The sequence below is a fragment of the Ascidiella aspersa genome, chromosome 3 (assembly GCF_963924565.1).
Source record: "Ascidiella aspersa chromosome 3, kaAscAspe10.2, whole genome shotgun sequence".
NCBI classification, from domain to species: domain Eukaryota; kingdom Metazoa; phylum Chordata; class Ascidiacea; order Phlebobranchia; family Ascidiidae; genus Ascidiella; species Ascidiella aspersa.
The window spans coordinates 26,709,076-26,723,481 of record NC_139449.1 but is presented as its reverse complement, the minus strand read 5'-3'; the positions used below and the strand labels follow the sequence as shown (position 1 = coordinate 26,723,481).

The following is a 14,406-nucleotide window of genomic DNA, read 5'->3' as shown; positions in this document are numbered from 1 at the left end:
TAAAAGTAGTGTCTTGTAAAACTATAGTGAAACATGGGACAAGGTAATTCATCTGAAGTGGTAAAGGAAGATTTCACAGTCTATGCATCGCAATTAGAACTGGACTCGCTCAACGACAAATTGGGAATTAATAATGATAAAAAACTACTTTTGCATGACATAATACAAAACTTACGGGTAAAGTTTAAATATTTATTTACTTAAAATTCTCTATAACTGATATTTGTGCATGATAAACAAAACACTGTGCAACTTTAGTGCATATAATGTGAGAATACTCATATTTCATGACAATGAGACATATATATATCAACACCTTAAAAATAACAATATTATTTTACTAAAATATAAAACTACTTGATGAGGACCAAATTAGTCAAACATTTTATTTAAATCACATATGCCCAGTTAGTAAAACATTGCTTCCGTTCAATATAGCACTTTCCAATGCTGCATGTAACAGTAAATCCAGGTTTTTAATGTATGTGGATAACTTTTGTTCTTTACATGCCTTGTTGGGAGTTTTATTATGAAAACACATTTGAAACCAATGGTAAAGCACTACTTTGATTAAACAATCTTTATAGAAAGCAATCTCAGAATATTTCTCGAAGAATGCAAATGCTGGAGTATTGTCTACTTTGCAACTGAGATGCCGAGTTGCCTCCCAACCATCAGCTCAAATCAGGCAGGAAATCTGTAAACTTGTGTTTGGGTTGCAACATGACAGAATGTCTTTTATATATGAAGCTCTTAGTTTTAACACTCAAAAAATCCCCTCCTCCAACTTGAAAGAGGTACTTCACAATTTACTGGAAAAAGTACATTGTTTATTAGGTATTAACTAAATTTATATTTTTAGTTTCTCGTGGCATGTTTAAAGTGCTTAAAATCCCACGACACTGCCAAAATGTTTGGATTGGAAGAATTGTCTGCAGAACATTTTGGAAACTGTGTTGCCAACATAAATGAGGACATTAAAGAACAAGAGTTTCATTCTTTCCTTCAATATTCTCCATTTGTAGCTGAAATATTCACAGCAGGTTTGCGTGTGGCGTTCTTCAGCACAATTCCAGAAATAAGCAAAGTAATTGTTTACTATTTTAATCATTCTAATAATAATTCTAAGCAACATTTAAAATCTGTTTTTTAGGACCTCCATGGAAGTGTGCCCTGTCTGCTTCCCAACATTGAGGTGCTGCATAACTACAAATTAACTCCTGCCAACACACTTCTTAGTATATCTGATGTTGTGTACCTGAACAGTCATTTGCCAATGAAATTGCAGCTAAAGTGGAGATTTCTTTATTCCACTAAGCTACAAGGGGAGAGCTTCTCAAAGCTGTCAAGCCAAATGGTAAACCGGGGCCCACTTTTATTTGTTGTTAAAGACCAGGAAGGCCATGTTTTTGGTGGATTTGTCTCAACAGATCTGTCATATAGTGCTAAATTCCAAGGTATTTTTTAACATTGGATGAAAATTATGTGTTTCAATACAGGTTTTTGACTGATTCTTGGTTGCTTCAGGTACATCAGAAAGCTTTCTTTTCACACTTTATCCAGAGTTTGGTGTCTTCAACACTTCTGGAATCAATGACCATTATGCATATTTCAACACAAGGCAAGAAACAATGCCAAATGGATTTGTAAGTTTACAGCATTTTCTGGTGTGTAAGACCTGTAAGCATTCAACTTTCCTATTTTAGGGAATGGGTGGACAACATGATTACTTTGGTTTTTGGTTGAGCTCAGAATTCGGCAGTGGACACAGCAAAGGAAAACCGACATGTACCACATACAAGAGTCCACAGCTCTCTGCCAGTCCCGAGTTTGTAATTGACACTTTGGAAGCTTGGGGTCTTGGTGAGGAGCCAGCAAATGATGAAGAAGAGGACGAAGTAAGTTTAATTTTCACCATGCAAATTGCTAGTATTTAAAAAATGGAGTTAAAAAGCCTTATATACAAAGTTTTAAACATATATATATATTTATTTATGTATATGAGCATACATTTCTGTAGAAACATATGCGATGTTTGTATGCCTAACCACGATCTAGGAATGTTTTGGGTCAAATTAAACTGACATTATTACCAAATTATGTTTGGATCTGCCTCCGACTTTCCTGGATGTATACTTGTTTGCTTGCAGCTAAACACTTGAATGATTTGTATTGTTTAAGGACGGAATGACGTCTGTGATTGACAAGCATCCTGAAGTTGTTGCGATTCTACGAGTAGCTGGCAGAGAAAGGGTTAGCGAAGGTTACCGTGACAACGAAATGTCCACTACAATGCTTGAGTCAACAGAAATCCATCCGAGCCATGACCCAATGGATTGAGTGCAAATTTTATTGTGTAAATAATATTATATTCACTGTTTATTATGTGCAATGATGTTGAAGTACACAATTGTTGTAAATATGCAAAGAGCATATATTTTTATGTCCATTTTCAAGTATTTTGTTGTTCTTTAATGAATTGTTACCTTTGACTTGGATTACTTTTATTGATTGTGTCATAAAATTTATTTTAATTGAAAACATGTTGGCCTATTCAGTGTTGTTCATAAAATTAGGTTTTAGTTGTAGGAACTAATGACAGGCAACGTATCTTGAACCACTTGTATAGGTTTAGTTGTTCTTTGTGGAAGTATTGCTAGGTATGAAAATATTTTACATATTTACTTGCTTAGCATCCATTCTTCATACCAACGGTGTACGTGAGTGTTACGTGTCAAACACGTAACACTGAGTAGGAACCCAAAACATTTGAAAACAACAAACATTACAAAACCGGTGTTGGTGTAGAATCCTACCACATTTTCGACCTGTTTTTTTTTAGTTTCTAGCAATATTTGTGTTAGTGTGAGAGTTCAGAGTTTGGGTGGTTCAAGTGTTTATTCTTATATATTTATGCCTTAGTACACCGAAAAGCCATCGCAGACTCGCCGAATCTGTCGATCTATGATGCAAGCCAGAAAAACAACTGGCCTGCAGTGAGGTTTGAACTCACGACCTCCGGTCAAGCCGGGACCGTCGCTCTACCAACTGAGCTTTGCAGGCTCAGAGAGGAGCGAGTCGAGAAACAACCATGCGCCAATACTTGCACATTTTGTTAGTACAAGCAACTTCACACTGGGGGATCATCAGTCCGTATCAATCAATAAAAGACACACACAAACATATGTGTTTAATAACATCTGTGATCTAGCCCCTCGGAAGTTGCTTTATGACCAACCATTACGGCTTCCGTATCAATAGTACACCGAAAAGCCATCGCAGACTCGCCGAATCTGTCGATCTATGATGCAAGCAGAGCAAGCCAGAAAAACAACTGGCCTGCAGTGAGGTTCGAACTCACGACCTCCGGTCAAGCCGGGACCGTCGCTCTACCAACTGAGCTATGCAGGCTCAGAGAGGAGCGAGTCGAGAAACAACCATGCGCCAATACTTGCACATTTTGTTAGTACAAGCAACTTCACACTGGGGGATCATCAGTCCGTATCAATCAATGAAAGACATACACAAACATATGTGTTTAATAACGTTGTTTTTCTGGCTTGCTCTGCTTGCATCATAGATCGACAGATTCGGCGAGTCTGCGATGGCTTTTCGGTGTACTATTGATACAAAAGCCGTAATCGTTGGTCATAAAGCTACTTCCGAGGGGCTAGATCAGGGTGGTCCAAACCCAGGCCCGCGGGCCGCATGTGGCCCGCGACATCATTTTTTGTGGCCCGCGAAGCACTGTTGAATTATTGTAATACGTAAAGTTGAGGGTTAAATCAATGAAATATAACTGACCAACGATCATCGGCAAGCATATTGCAATTGTCTGATTATAGGCCTAGTTACATTATTAAATAAATTAACCGGTTGACTATCGCCCATCAAGGTTTAATCCAGGGGTGGTAAGAACGCCTAATTTTTTATGTGTTAGACCGGTTTAAAAAGCGCAGTACGTCCTATATGGAACTTTCAAAAATGGCTGTTTTGCGAACTTGTAGGTTACATTAGCGTTTTGTTTTACGTCTTTTTAATGGACCAGTAAACATAACATAAAAAGTACGACCCTATATAAATTAATCTATTTGCCACTTTAAGGTAGATGAACGATGAAATATATAGTACTTCGGGAAAGTATTGTTTTACAGGATTTCACAGTGACTAAAGGTAAACGCCCTGGACCTTTCCATCGTGCAATTCTCGCCAAATATATCTAGTTAAAAACATTCTACGCTTATAAATGCAATATTCTGTTTTGTCAAATATCAATTTTTTCGTGCTTCGCGCCCACCATTTAGCCAGCAGTCTCATTATCACATTACTTTTTGACGATGCTTTTTGTCGTCATGTTTAAACATTTCATGCCCCCGAAAATCGTTGATCGCTCCTAGCACGCATGTCGCATATATAGCCTACTTTATGTGGCCCGCCAAGTATATCAAAGAAATATTGTGGCCCGCGATGCTGTCAACCTTGGACCACCCTGGGCTAGATCACAGATGTTATTAAACACATATGTTTGTGTGTGTCTTTCATATTTATGCCTTTCTTGAAATTTTAAATTTGACAACTCGTTTTTGTTACTGTTAAAAAATGGTATAATAACAACTAGTGTTGCATAATGACATAAGTAACAGTTTTATGGCTTGGACAAACTGATGCCTTGGACTAAACTCTAAATGTTAATTCTTTAAATTTGATTCTTTACAACACTAACAATAATTACCCTGGAATTCTAGATCAATATTCATACTAATTACAGTTTACTGTAGGCAAGCTTTTCATATTATTACCACGATAATGTGCTCCAGGTAATATAATTCAAAAGGCAATAATAATTTTGAAAGATGTTGCGTGGACATCCGTTTACGAACCACTTATCTACACTCTTCAGGATGTTGCGTAAGTACGTCAACTTTTGTTGTACTACAATAATGCCAGATCTTTCAGTATTTTTTTTTCAGCATCTACATTCTACACCTTCCAATAATGTCGCGATTCATAAACGCTTTGCTGGGCGTCATACGCTGTAAAAAATTTGTAAATGGGCAAATCAAGTTTATTCAGTCTTGAAAGTTTAAAACATATAGCGGTGGCGAACTTGTTGGATAAACACAGCAGCAAGTCAGGCCCGGACGACACGAAGTACTAATAACTAGGACAAAGACACTCAAACAGGGCGAAGGAAACCATAATAATGTCCTTGAATAAATGCGCTGTAAAACCATGTCCTGCATGTAATACCTCAAACAGCAAATTGCTATAGGATGACAAATTATATAAATAAGCCTAGACGTCTGATAGGTGTGTTTTTTGGTAAATAATCAGCAGTAAGTGGTCTCTTTCAACGATTCTGTCCATTCGGCTGGATTTGGTTTTGGCGCCCGTCCGACGCGATTAAGGTTTAATAACAAGTAAGAGAGCAAAGTGGCTGAAACTAAAATAGTCGAGACAAGGAGAATTTTCCCGCAGGCGCAATCACTCCCACTCGGTGGTACCCGGCGGCTTGGACGTCATGTCGTAGAGGATCCGGGAAATTCCCGGCACCTTCTCGACCTCGCGCACCATCTCGGTGATGACGTCATGGGGCAGGTCGGCGCCGGGCCGCGCGGCCAGGCCGGTCATGAAGTCGCTGGTACTGAAGGGACGCAGCACGACCGATCGCTTGCAAGAAGGCTCACGCACGAAAATGTCGCGGTCAAAGTGAAGTGGCAGTAGAACAACGGGCATCTGCGCAAAGTGCAAAGTTTACTAAAGTCACGATTAAGGAATGTCCGATAACAGCAAAAAATATAGCGCCACGGAGGTAGGGCCTGAGTAAAAACTGCGCAAATCAGTAATAGTCTGAGCCCAGTCCTCTGACAACCTGTCACCACTAGGAAGCAGGTGCCGCCACGGAGGTAGGATCGGAGGCGAGCGATACCCGAACATGTCAGTATCGGAACTTCGGTATCGGTACTAGGTGCATTGTAGTCATAATACTTTTAATCAAAGCTTCCGATGTTTCCAAGGGTTAAAGCAAATTTTGGCTTATTTGTCTCAAAAACATTGCGTTTGAAAGTTTGAATTTAATCAATACTGCTTGTTTGTCCATAGTAAGAATGTGTCCACTTTTGCCCAAAATGTGGATATCGGTAAGAAAACAGTAATGGACATCTCGAGTATTTTTGCAGCGCTGAAGGACAGGTGATGGCGGCGGCGTTGTTGCGAAAGCCGTTAGTCTGTTATTCGACTCGAGACCACTCGGGTTGTGTAGGTACATAACGACCTCCAACTCGAGTTGATGGCCTGATTAATTGACTTTTACAACTAGCGTGACTTCACTGCGCAAATAATTGTAAATTGAGCAAGATAACTGTTTAACAGTGTAAAACGACTTTTTGTATTATAAAGGAATTAGGATATTGAATATACAGCGTTTTTCGTAATGGCCGAAATGTTACATTGGCAATGTTAGATGTTTAGTGCTAAGCGTTTAATTTGTTATTGACCTAATGGACAAATGACCTTTACGTCTGATTTGATAGCAAGATTTTTATTTTCGAAGGAATTACCGATTATATCACTGTTAGTAAATCCATTGTGAACAAGTTCCTTAACTTGCTAGTTGCTACTTTTTAAAAATTAGTGTGCGTTTTGCGCGATTTCGACTATCAGGTTTACAAATCGGATATGACAATTGCTCACCTGACTTAGCTTGTTGTACAAGTTGTGTTTTAACAGCACTTGATGGGCCACATCATCGCACTGACGCAGCGTTGCTAATACGTTGAACGACAAAACGGTCGGAGTAACATCCTGTAAAAACAATGTAGTGTTTGACTCCAAAAAGTTGGTAAAAATAATTACTATTATTAACGTAATCCTACTGCAGTTATGTTTCTCTTTATGCAACGGTGAATTGGTGATCCCAATAAATAAGGTGTTATAAGCTTATAGCATAAATATTTGGCAGCATGACACACTAAATAGCAAAGCTTCTACACCGCAATAGTAAAAGCCCTAAAGAATACGAAATCCCACGAGGCGATACCAGTTAGTTCTATAAAAAAATAGTTTCTGGAAGCAGGCGAGACAAGCACGTGGTAGTGGGAAAGTTATTTGCAAGGGACAAAGAATTCGTCTGACCGCTATTTCTGATAATAGCAGTGTGTAATGATTTTAGCACAACATGGGTTGGAATTGGGGTGTAACAATTGGGTTGAAACTTGAAATACATTATCAAATAATTTTTAAAGATAAATATTTCACTTTATATTATTGGTGGTTATAGGCAATGTATGATATTTTTACGGTATGATTTCGGTAACTGGCCGGTAATTGCAACAAGATAGGCTGGACAAAATGTTAAAAGACAGCTTTAGATTAAACAATCATATGCAAAAAACACAATAAATTGAAAATTAAAACCGACCACCAAGTAAAAAACTGCACTTATCAAAGCCATGTATACCAGACACTTTGGCAGACAGGCTGTAGTACCTGAATCGGTTCAAACGATCATATGCAAAAACACAATGAATTAAAAATTAAAACCGAACAGTAAGTAAAAAAGTGCATTTATCAAAGTCATGTATACCAGACAGGCTGTAGTACCTGTATCGGTTCTGTAACAGCGGGGCCGAAAATGTAGGCGACCCGATTGACGGAGTGGCAGATCCTAGGGATGAGCTTGGCGAGAAAGAAGAGCACCTCCCAGTCCGGGTTCTCATTGTCCGACGACAAACCAACAACATATCCGTACGATCTGCTGTCACCCTGCGTCGGTAGGATAAATTAGTAAAAGGGCGGTAATGTGTGTCGTGTTACTCGGATAAGGGCGAAGCTCGACTTTGTGTCACCGAGTTATTTTCGTTGAACGTGAGTAAAAGTTTCCGTTCGTATTTCTTGTAAAAGCCAGAACCTGACACTTAAGAACAGTTTTAAACGAAGTCAACTACTAAGTAAACATACACAATCGCACGTACATGTAATTTATCTACAAACCGATACGGCAGACACAAAATTAATACAAAAACACTAACTAAACTAATGTTTTTCTATTAGACTGTTCCTATTTGTTCAGTTTTTTTGTACATTGTATTTTTTTGTATCTTGTATAAAAACTGAATTACCCTTCCTTGCCGATCCCGATTAAGTACTGTATCTACTCTCAGTGAAAATTCGCCTCAGATATTTCCTATTTTTTTAGTCGAACAGTTAATATATCGATATGCAGGCAAATCGCAATTAAGGGAGATTAGTTGGCTGTGTACTGCTCGGTGCGTTACCTGTACTCCAACGCTCTTGATGGGCAGCAGGGTTGCCTTTAGCGGAAATCTTTCCGTGTAACTTCGCAGGATCTCTCGCTGCTGGGCTGTTGCGAGGACAGCGTGTACTTTCTGATAATGACGGAGCACGTGTTATAGTAACACACTACAGCTTACGAGTTCAGCTTGTCCAGAACAACGTCATTTCAGTACAAAAGGACAATGTTGAAGCAAATCAATTTGGTTTTAATCTAACGTTGTCACAACATAAAGAGGAAATCATGAAAAAGGCTACAATGAATAGTTCACTGCATATTCAAGCTGGCCTTAAAAACAAATGAAAATGTTCTGGCTGTATCGTCAAACTACAGTGATGTCAGTTTCCGAGGTACAAAGTCAATGACAATGCCCCTCATACCCAGGTTTAGGTCAAACCTCAATTTTTAGCAAATTACATAAAACGGTCACCTGCAGCAGAGCGTGCGGCTTGCTGACTGCCGTATTGTAGCTGGCGATGATGCGCAACATGGTCTGCGTGTGCGAGAAGTCGGCGCATGTGAAGATGTCCTCTGCGCAAATTACGCGAATCGCCAGGCCGGGACCCGGGAAGGGATGTCTGTAGAGCAACATTTTGTCAAAGTATTTTCCCTATTTTTTGGAGCATAATGGTTGGAGGTTGTAGTTAGACCAGACGTTATAAGAAACCTTTTCAACAGATGTTGAAAATGAATAAAGAGTTACTCAAAACGTTCAAAATGATAACTACTTCTGTATGGGCTTTGATATTCTTATTACTTATTTTCTATCTTACGTGTAAAAATAAAGGGTAACTACCTAGCATGGTATTTTACAACGAACTATTTTAAAATTAAGCCATCAATTTTGTAAAATCGTTTTTCCAAGCTATCTTAGTCTTTAAAAGGCTAAAAAGGACTGGTTTGGAGTTCCGAGAAAAAAAAAACGCAGAGAAGTAAGCGGCCTTAGAAGCGCTATGATCTCTAATAGGTGGTGTCGTGATGTACATGCATTTACAGCAATATGTGGTAGGTAAATCTACGTTTAACAACATATATTTGCATTCGTATTGGAAAGGTCGTGATCGACGAACAAACCAAAAACACTACAAAACATTAAAAATCAACCGACCTGCCAAGCGCCTCACTGGGCAGTCCAAGCAGCTTGCCGAGCTTGCGCACCTCGTCCTTGTGGAAGTCTTTGAGCGGCTCGAGAACCCGACCACGTGCTCGCAGCGCCCGCACCAGTTCGGTGTCGTTGTGGTGCGTCTTAATCGCGTCGGCGTTACTGCTCACGAGGGCATTGGCCGACTCGATTAGGTCGGGTCGCAGCGTGCCTGGCGACAAAAAATATTTGGTGAGGAAAGTAGTGCGATTTAAAGGCCAAATTTGGCAAGCGGCTGTATTTTTCACTTGCTATATTTCTACTTTGGAATTTGCATTGCTTAATTTTTTTAAAGTTGACTCGTATTGGCCCTTTGTGTTACTGAGTTTTGTGGGTACCCTATGATGATGATGGAATGTTTATACTACACGTGGCAAGTGGTCGCTTTCACCAGATTTCATATTTTATCATTCAAGAACAGTAAAAAACATTTTGAACAAACTAATAAATAACCTTTGACCGCTTTTCACAAGTAATAGAATGCTTATACAATTAAGTTGGTCATAAAGCACATACACTAACAATGTGCAAGGTTAAATGACTGTCAAAGTGTTCCATTGATTTCAACCAGTTAGTAAAATCCTTCTAGCATTATATTTGACTCATGATAATGTGTAAATATGTGTAAGTCATGGTGAATCATGGTTGTAGATCGTTTGTCTATTTTTACAGTTACAGTTGTCTTTTTTTGATAGCAACACTAAATTATATAGATAGATCCCACATAAATGATAATGTTCCTGTCTTGTAAAATTCTTAAAGAAAAGAAAACTTATAAATAAAAAAGAATTCATTCACAAGCCACAAGCTGTGGTCTTCACTGCCAAGAGCATAAAAAAACTTGAAACTTTAAATCTATCAAAATACCTTGAGCAAGAAAGCAATCGTTAAGGGTAAGGTTTAGTTCCTGTGCTTCAAAGTCAACAACTTTCATAAAAGTATCTCCAATTATCTTGCGCTTCTCTTCGGGATCCAAGGTTTGGCAGAGTACGCGACTGACAACCTTCAGACAATACAAAATATGAAATTGAAAACAAATTAAAATACAGCAGACAAATGCTCTTCGCTGTTGCTTATTAAATTGATGAGCATGTCATACAAGAAATTTGCACTGTATTTGGTGAAGCAACATGTCAGTGCTAATACCCAATAATTCTATTACCTTTCTTTTGCTTCCTTTGGTATGCTTTACAACAAGCGTTGTGGTGCTGTTGTAAAATATATTGCTGGCATTGATTAGCTTAACATCTATTCCGCGAGATTTTAAAGTCTTGACAACATTCTGAGACTCATTTTTGCGCATGAATCCATTGTCAACATGCAGAGCTACCACCTGTTCATAATAAAACATACATACATTCTATTTTCACAAAGTCTACAAAAAATATGGATTTTCAGTTTAACAAAATACCATTTATTGAGTGAAGACATTTAACCACGGATTATAGCACCAAAATAATTAATCTGTGCCATCACCTACTCCGTTAACATTGCTGTTTTAAATTGTTTTGTCATGTAAATTTTCATGTTTTAATTTCACATTTATTTGCTTAATGTAAAATATTTTGAATAGGCTCAACTGCGAACTTGAAATATATACCTATTTTGGCTAAACATTGATCAATTTAACAAAAATGATTGTTTGTCAGTTGCACCATACTTGTAGCACATGTTGTGAAGGTTATGAAAAACAAAGCCTATTGTAGTATATCTGCTTAAGTTATTATTAAACGAGACTATAAAAAATAAATTAACACAAAATTCAGAAAACATGTAAAATAGGAAAATAGTGCATACATTGTAATAAGGCCTAAATTGCAAAAATAAAAAGTCGAAAGCCTTTTACCTAACCCCAAATCCCACTGCAACTTCACCACTAACTCCCCTAATGATTTCAACCTTAACACAATTTCCAAATCACCCAATAACTTCCCATAATCCCAAACAGGGGCAAACACTACTGTGCTAACAAATTAACCCCCACACTGTCCCATATAACTTCCCTACAATTTTAGTCCATTTAGGCCTCATTTTGATGAATTTAGGGCCTATTCCAACCAATTTAGGTATTACTCAGATGATTTTAGATCTTATTTTGTTGTGGATATTACTGCATATTTGGCTTGATTAAGTCATTAACACACATGCCTGGTTTTTAAACCATATTATTACCAAACCCTTAATAATAGTGAATTTGAGACAGCCACCAACCTGATTAGGCTGTAGAGCTTTACAACACAACGCAGCCAAAACTGAAGAATCTATTCCTCCACTAAGAAGAACCAGAACCTTTGAAGTACCAACTGTAGATTTGATCAACTGTAAACATGAGTCCTCCCGACTTCCAACAGTATACGTGGGTTTTAATCCTGTTAAAACATACAACTTAAAATTTAGTGTCTAATATTTATCAACTGCCAACATTTCTTTGCAAGATTCGTAACACAGAACTTTAAATGCAAATAACTCAATTAGGTAATTTTAAAGATATACTGCTGTACAATGGGCATGACACAAAAATATGTACCACAGATGCTATACAGAAATGTCTTCAGCATTTGTTTGCCATTTACTGTTAAATCAACCTCTGGATGAAACTGAACGCCATACATCTGCCGACTTTCTTTTGCAATTGCTGTCACCAAGTTCTCTGTGAATTACAATTTAGATGTAAAAAATAAATTTTAGTAAATAATTATTTTACAGTAAAATCAAAAGTTCATTAAAGTTAAATGGCTATCAAAATTATTCATAACGGACTGCTAGTAAAGACATTTATAAAAAGTCACCAACAACCAAAAAACGTGACAGATGTTAGAGCTAGAGATCGACCGACATCACTTTTTTAACCAATACCCAATTTTTTACAATTTTGTCAACCGATACCCGATACCGATTTTTTTAAATACCTAGGAAGTGTTCAAAACTTGAATTATATGAAAATAAAATCCAAATAACGTTTCAGTTTATATATATACCTTTAAAATATTAAACTATTATTTTGCATATTAACTTGACGTGATGCTAAAACCCAATTTTTTTCATCGAAAAATGGGTAAATTGTTTGTTGTACAGGAAAAATTATGTCATATTTTCGTAATAAAATATTGGTCAATGTATCGGACTACATTTACCGATACCAATATATCGGTAGAAGCCAAATATCGGCCGATATTATCGGTAAACCTATCTCTAGTTAGAGCCATACCACTTTTTGCAGTTGCAGTAAATCCAGGAGCCAAGGTTTTCACAGAGTCGCCGTGAGTTAGCAGAACGGTCTGGTTGGTTGAATCCAGATCCTTAAAGAGTGAGCAGCTCCTTTCGATCACAGTTTTAAACTGACCATCTTCGCGCACATCAGATTTTTCCACGACACCTCCAAAGTGCTGGTTCATCAGCTGCATGCCATAGCAAATGCCAAGGACAGGAATGTTTAAGTTGAAAATTTCACCGTCCACCTGTATGGCCTCAGGCAAATGAACTGATGCTGGTCCTCCTGAGATTATGATGGCTTTGAATCCGGCATCCTTTATTTTTGTGGCTGCTGTTTGCAGTGGCATTATTTCGGACTGTATGCTAAGTTCACGAACCTTGCGGTCGATGACTTTTCCATACTGAGAACCAGCATCTAGAATTACTATTTTAGTCATGGTTACACAGCAATTGATGTAATTAACACCTTGGGAACACAAGCAGAATAATTGTTAATTTCTATATTTAAAATGAAATACATCGTTTTAAAAATAAACTTTTTAGTGCAGTTAAACAGAAAAACATGTTTTATTAGTTCATGTATTAACTTTTTATTTTTATAGGGTAGATATCACCAAAAAATATATAGCTTTCTACTAAAAACACATTTCAGTCCACATCCAGAGTATTGTACGTGATACCTAGCTAACAGTTTGGCTGAAATTTTCCTAAATCAATGCAAAACGATTATTGTTTAAATATGATTCTTTATTTTGACCAATAAAGTACCTAAAAAGTTACTCGCGAGTAGAGAAACAAGGAACATAAAAGTATTACATAATTACAATTTTTCTACGTAAAATAATAGATATAGTATTGCAAAATAAAATTGTAAAAAAAATTAGGCAAAGAATTTCACGCCTTCATCCCCAATTAACTCAGCTTTGCCGCGCGTCTGCAATGCGTTTAATGATTGAAGTAAAAGCCAATCTTCAAGGCCATGAAATGGTTCATCAGTGCTGTTCGGTCCATGTGATAGCTCGTGAACAGTGCATACAGTGTTCAACACTCCAGTCTTTGAAGCCCAGTTGTAAATTAAGTCGGCCCACTGTTCAGTAGTCTTCCAAAACACTTTACATTGTGTTTTTGCCTTGTCTGTCCATTCAACATTTCCCTTTTTATGGAGACAGTCTAATATTTCCTTAATATGTTCTAAGGTGAGCTTGCGATCGATGGCTTTGTTGTAGAATAACGGTGAAGTTGAAGCATCCGCAAGTCTAAGTTTAGTCAGTTTGTTGTGTTGGTGATACTCCAGCACTAGCGTGCACCAGGCTTCCATTTGCTTTGATTTAGTGTCAGCATTCTTTTGCATGGTAAAAAACGGAGGAAAGTCATATTGCCAAGGCCAATTAAAGTTTGACATTTATCTTGTATTTAAAAAAAATTAATTCTCTTTTGGCTGTATGAACATAGAGGTATTGTTAAATAGTTTAAGTCTATTGTGTGTTTAAAAATAAAATTTTAAGTTAGGAAGAACTTACAAAACATTTTTTGTAACTTTTGCCAGTGCTGGCCTAGGTTAGGGTGCGAGTTAGCGTTTGTGGGTCAAGTAATATCATTTTAGTTATTCTTACATTTTTATGCCTTCTCGCAGATTCAACTTTGACAACTGGTTTCGTTACTCTTAAAATAAATGTGGCAGGATTTTAGACCAGACCCCCTTTGTCTCACGTGCACATTCGAATCGCAAAAAAAAAAATTGTTTTGGACAAGATTAATA

General features: G+C 37.5%; 3 protein-coding genes across 3 annotated transcripts; 1 reads left to right on the top strand and 2 right to left on the bottom strand.

The window, feature by feature from the left end:
* Positions 1-12: 12 nt before the first annotated feature.
* LOC146161225 (MTOR-associated protein MEAK7-like) lies at positions 13-2,534 on the top strand. The gene is made up of 7 exons (XM_083383668.1): positions 13-177; positions 588-797; positions 863-1,087; positions 1,154-1,457; positions 1,528-1,646; positions 1,707-1,898; positions 2,182-2,534. The coding sequence occupies exons 1-7, from the start codon at positions 34-36 to the stop codon at positions 2,338-2,340; spliced, it is 1,353 nt and encodes a 450-aa protein (XP_083239794.1). The 5' UTR covers positions 13-33; the 3' UTR covers positions 2,341-2,534.
* A 2,416-nt stretch (positions 2,535-4,950) lies between these two features.
* LOC146161224 (GMP synthase [glutamine-hydrolyzing]-like) lies at positions 4,951-13,114 on the bottom strand. The gene is made up of 11 exons (XM_083385879.1): positions 12,643-13,114; positions 11,962-12,084; positions 11,646-11,803; positions 10,597-10,767; positions 10,302-10,437; positions 9,402-9,606; positions 8,724-8,871; positions 8,277-8,387; positions 7,603-7,764; positions 6,694-6,804; positions 4,951-5,736 (listed from the first exon to the last, which is right to left on the bottom strand). Exons 1-11 carry the CDS (start codon positions 13,082-13,084, stop codon positions 5,485-5,487), a joined length of 2,019 nt encoding a protein of 672 aa, XP_083242005.1. The 5' UTR covers positions 13,085-13,114; the 3' UTR covers positions 4,951-5,484.
* LOC146161223 (vacuolar protein-sorting-associated protein 25-like) lies at positions 13,114-14,080 on the bottom strand. The gene has a single exon (XM_083385880.1). It carries the CDS (start codon positions 14,047-14,049, stop codon positions 13,528-13,530), a length of 522 nt encoding a protein of 173 aa, XP_083242006.1. The 5' UTR covers positions 14,050-14,080; the 3' UTR covers positions 13,114-13,527.
* Positions 14,081-14,406: the final 326 nt, after the last annotated feature.

Bases quoted from the DNA above. Each gene is read 5' to 3' on its own strand.
- LOC146161225 (XM_083383668.1), top strand. From the start codon at position 34: ATGGGACAAGGTAATTCATCTGAAGTGGTAAAGGAAGATTTCACAGTC. The intron at 178-587 runs GTAAAGTTTAAA...CAATCTTTATAG, and splicing joins ACATAATACAAAACTTACGG to AAAGCAATCTCAGAATATTT. The intron at 1,647-1,706 runs GTAAGTTTACAG...TTCCTATTTTAG, and splicing joins AAACAATGCCAAATGGATTT to GGAATGGGTGGACAACATGA.
- LOC146161224 (XM_083385879.1), bottom strand. From the start codon at position 13,084: ATGACTAAAATAGTAATTCTAGATGCTGGTTCTCAGTATGGAAAAGTC. The intron at 10,438-10,596 runs GTAATAGAATTA...TATTGTCTGAAG, and splicing joins CCAAAGGAAGCAAAAGAAAG to GTTGTCAGTCGCGTACTCTG. The intron at 8,872-9,401 runs GTCGGTTGATTT...GTTGCTCTACAG, and splicing joins CCCAGTGAGGCGCTTGGCAG to ACATCCCTTCCCGGGTCCCG.
- LOC146161223 (XM_083385880.1), bottom strand. From the start codon at position 14,049: ATGTCAAACTTTAATTGGCCTTGGCAATATGACTTTCCTCCGTTTTTT.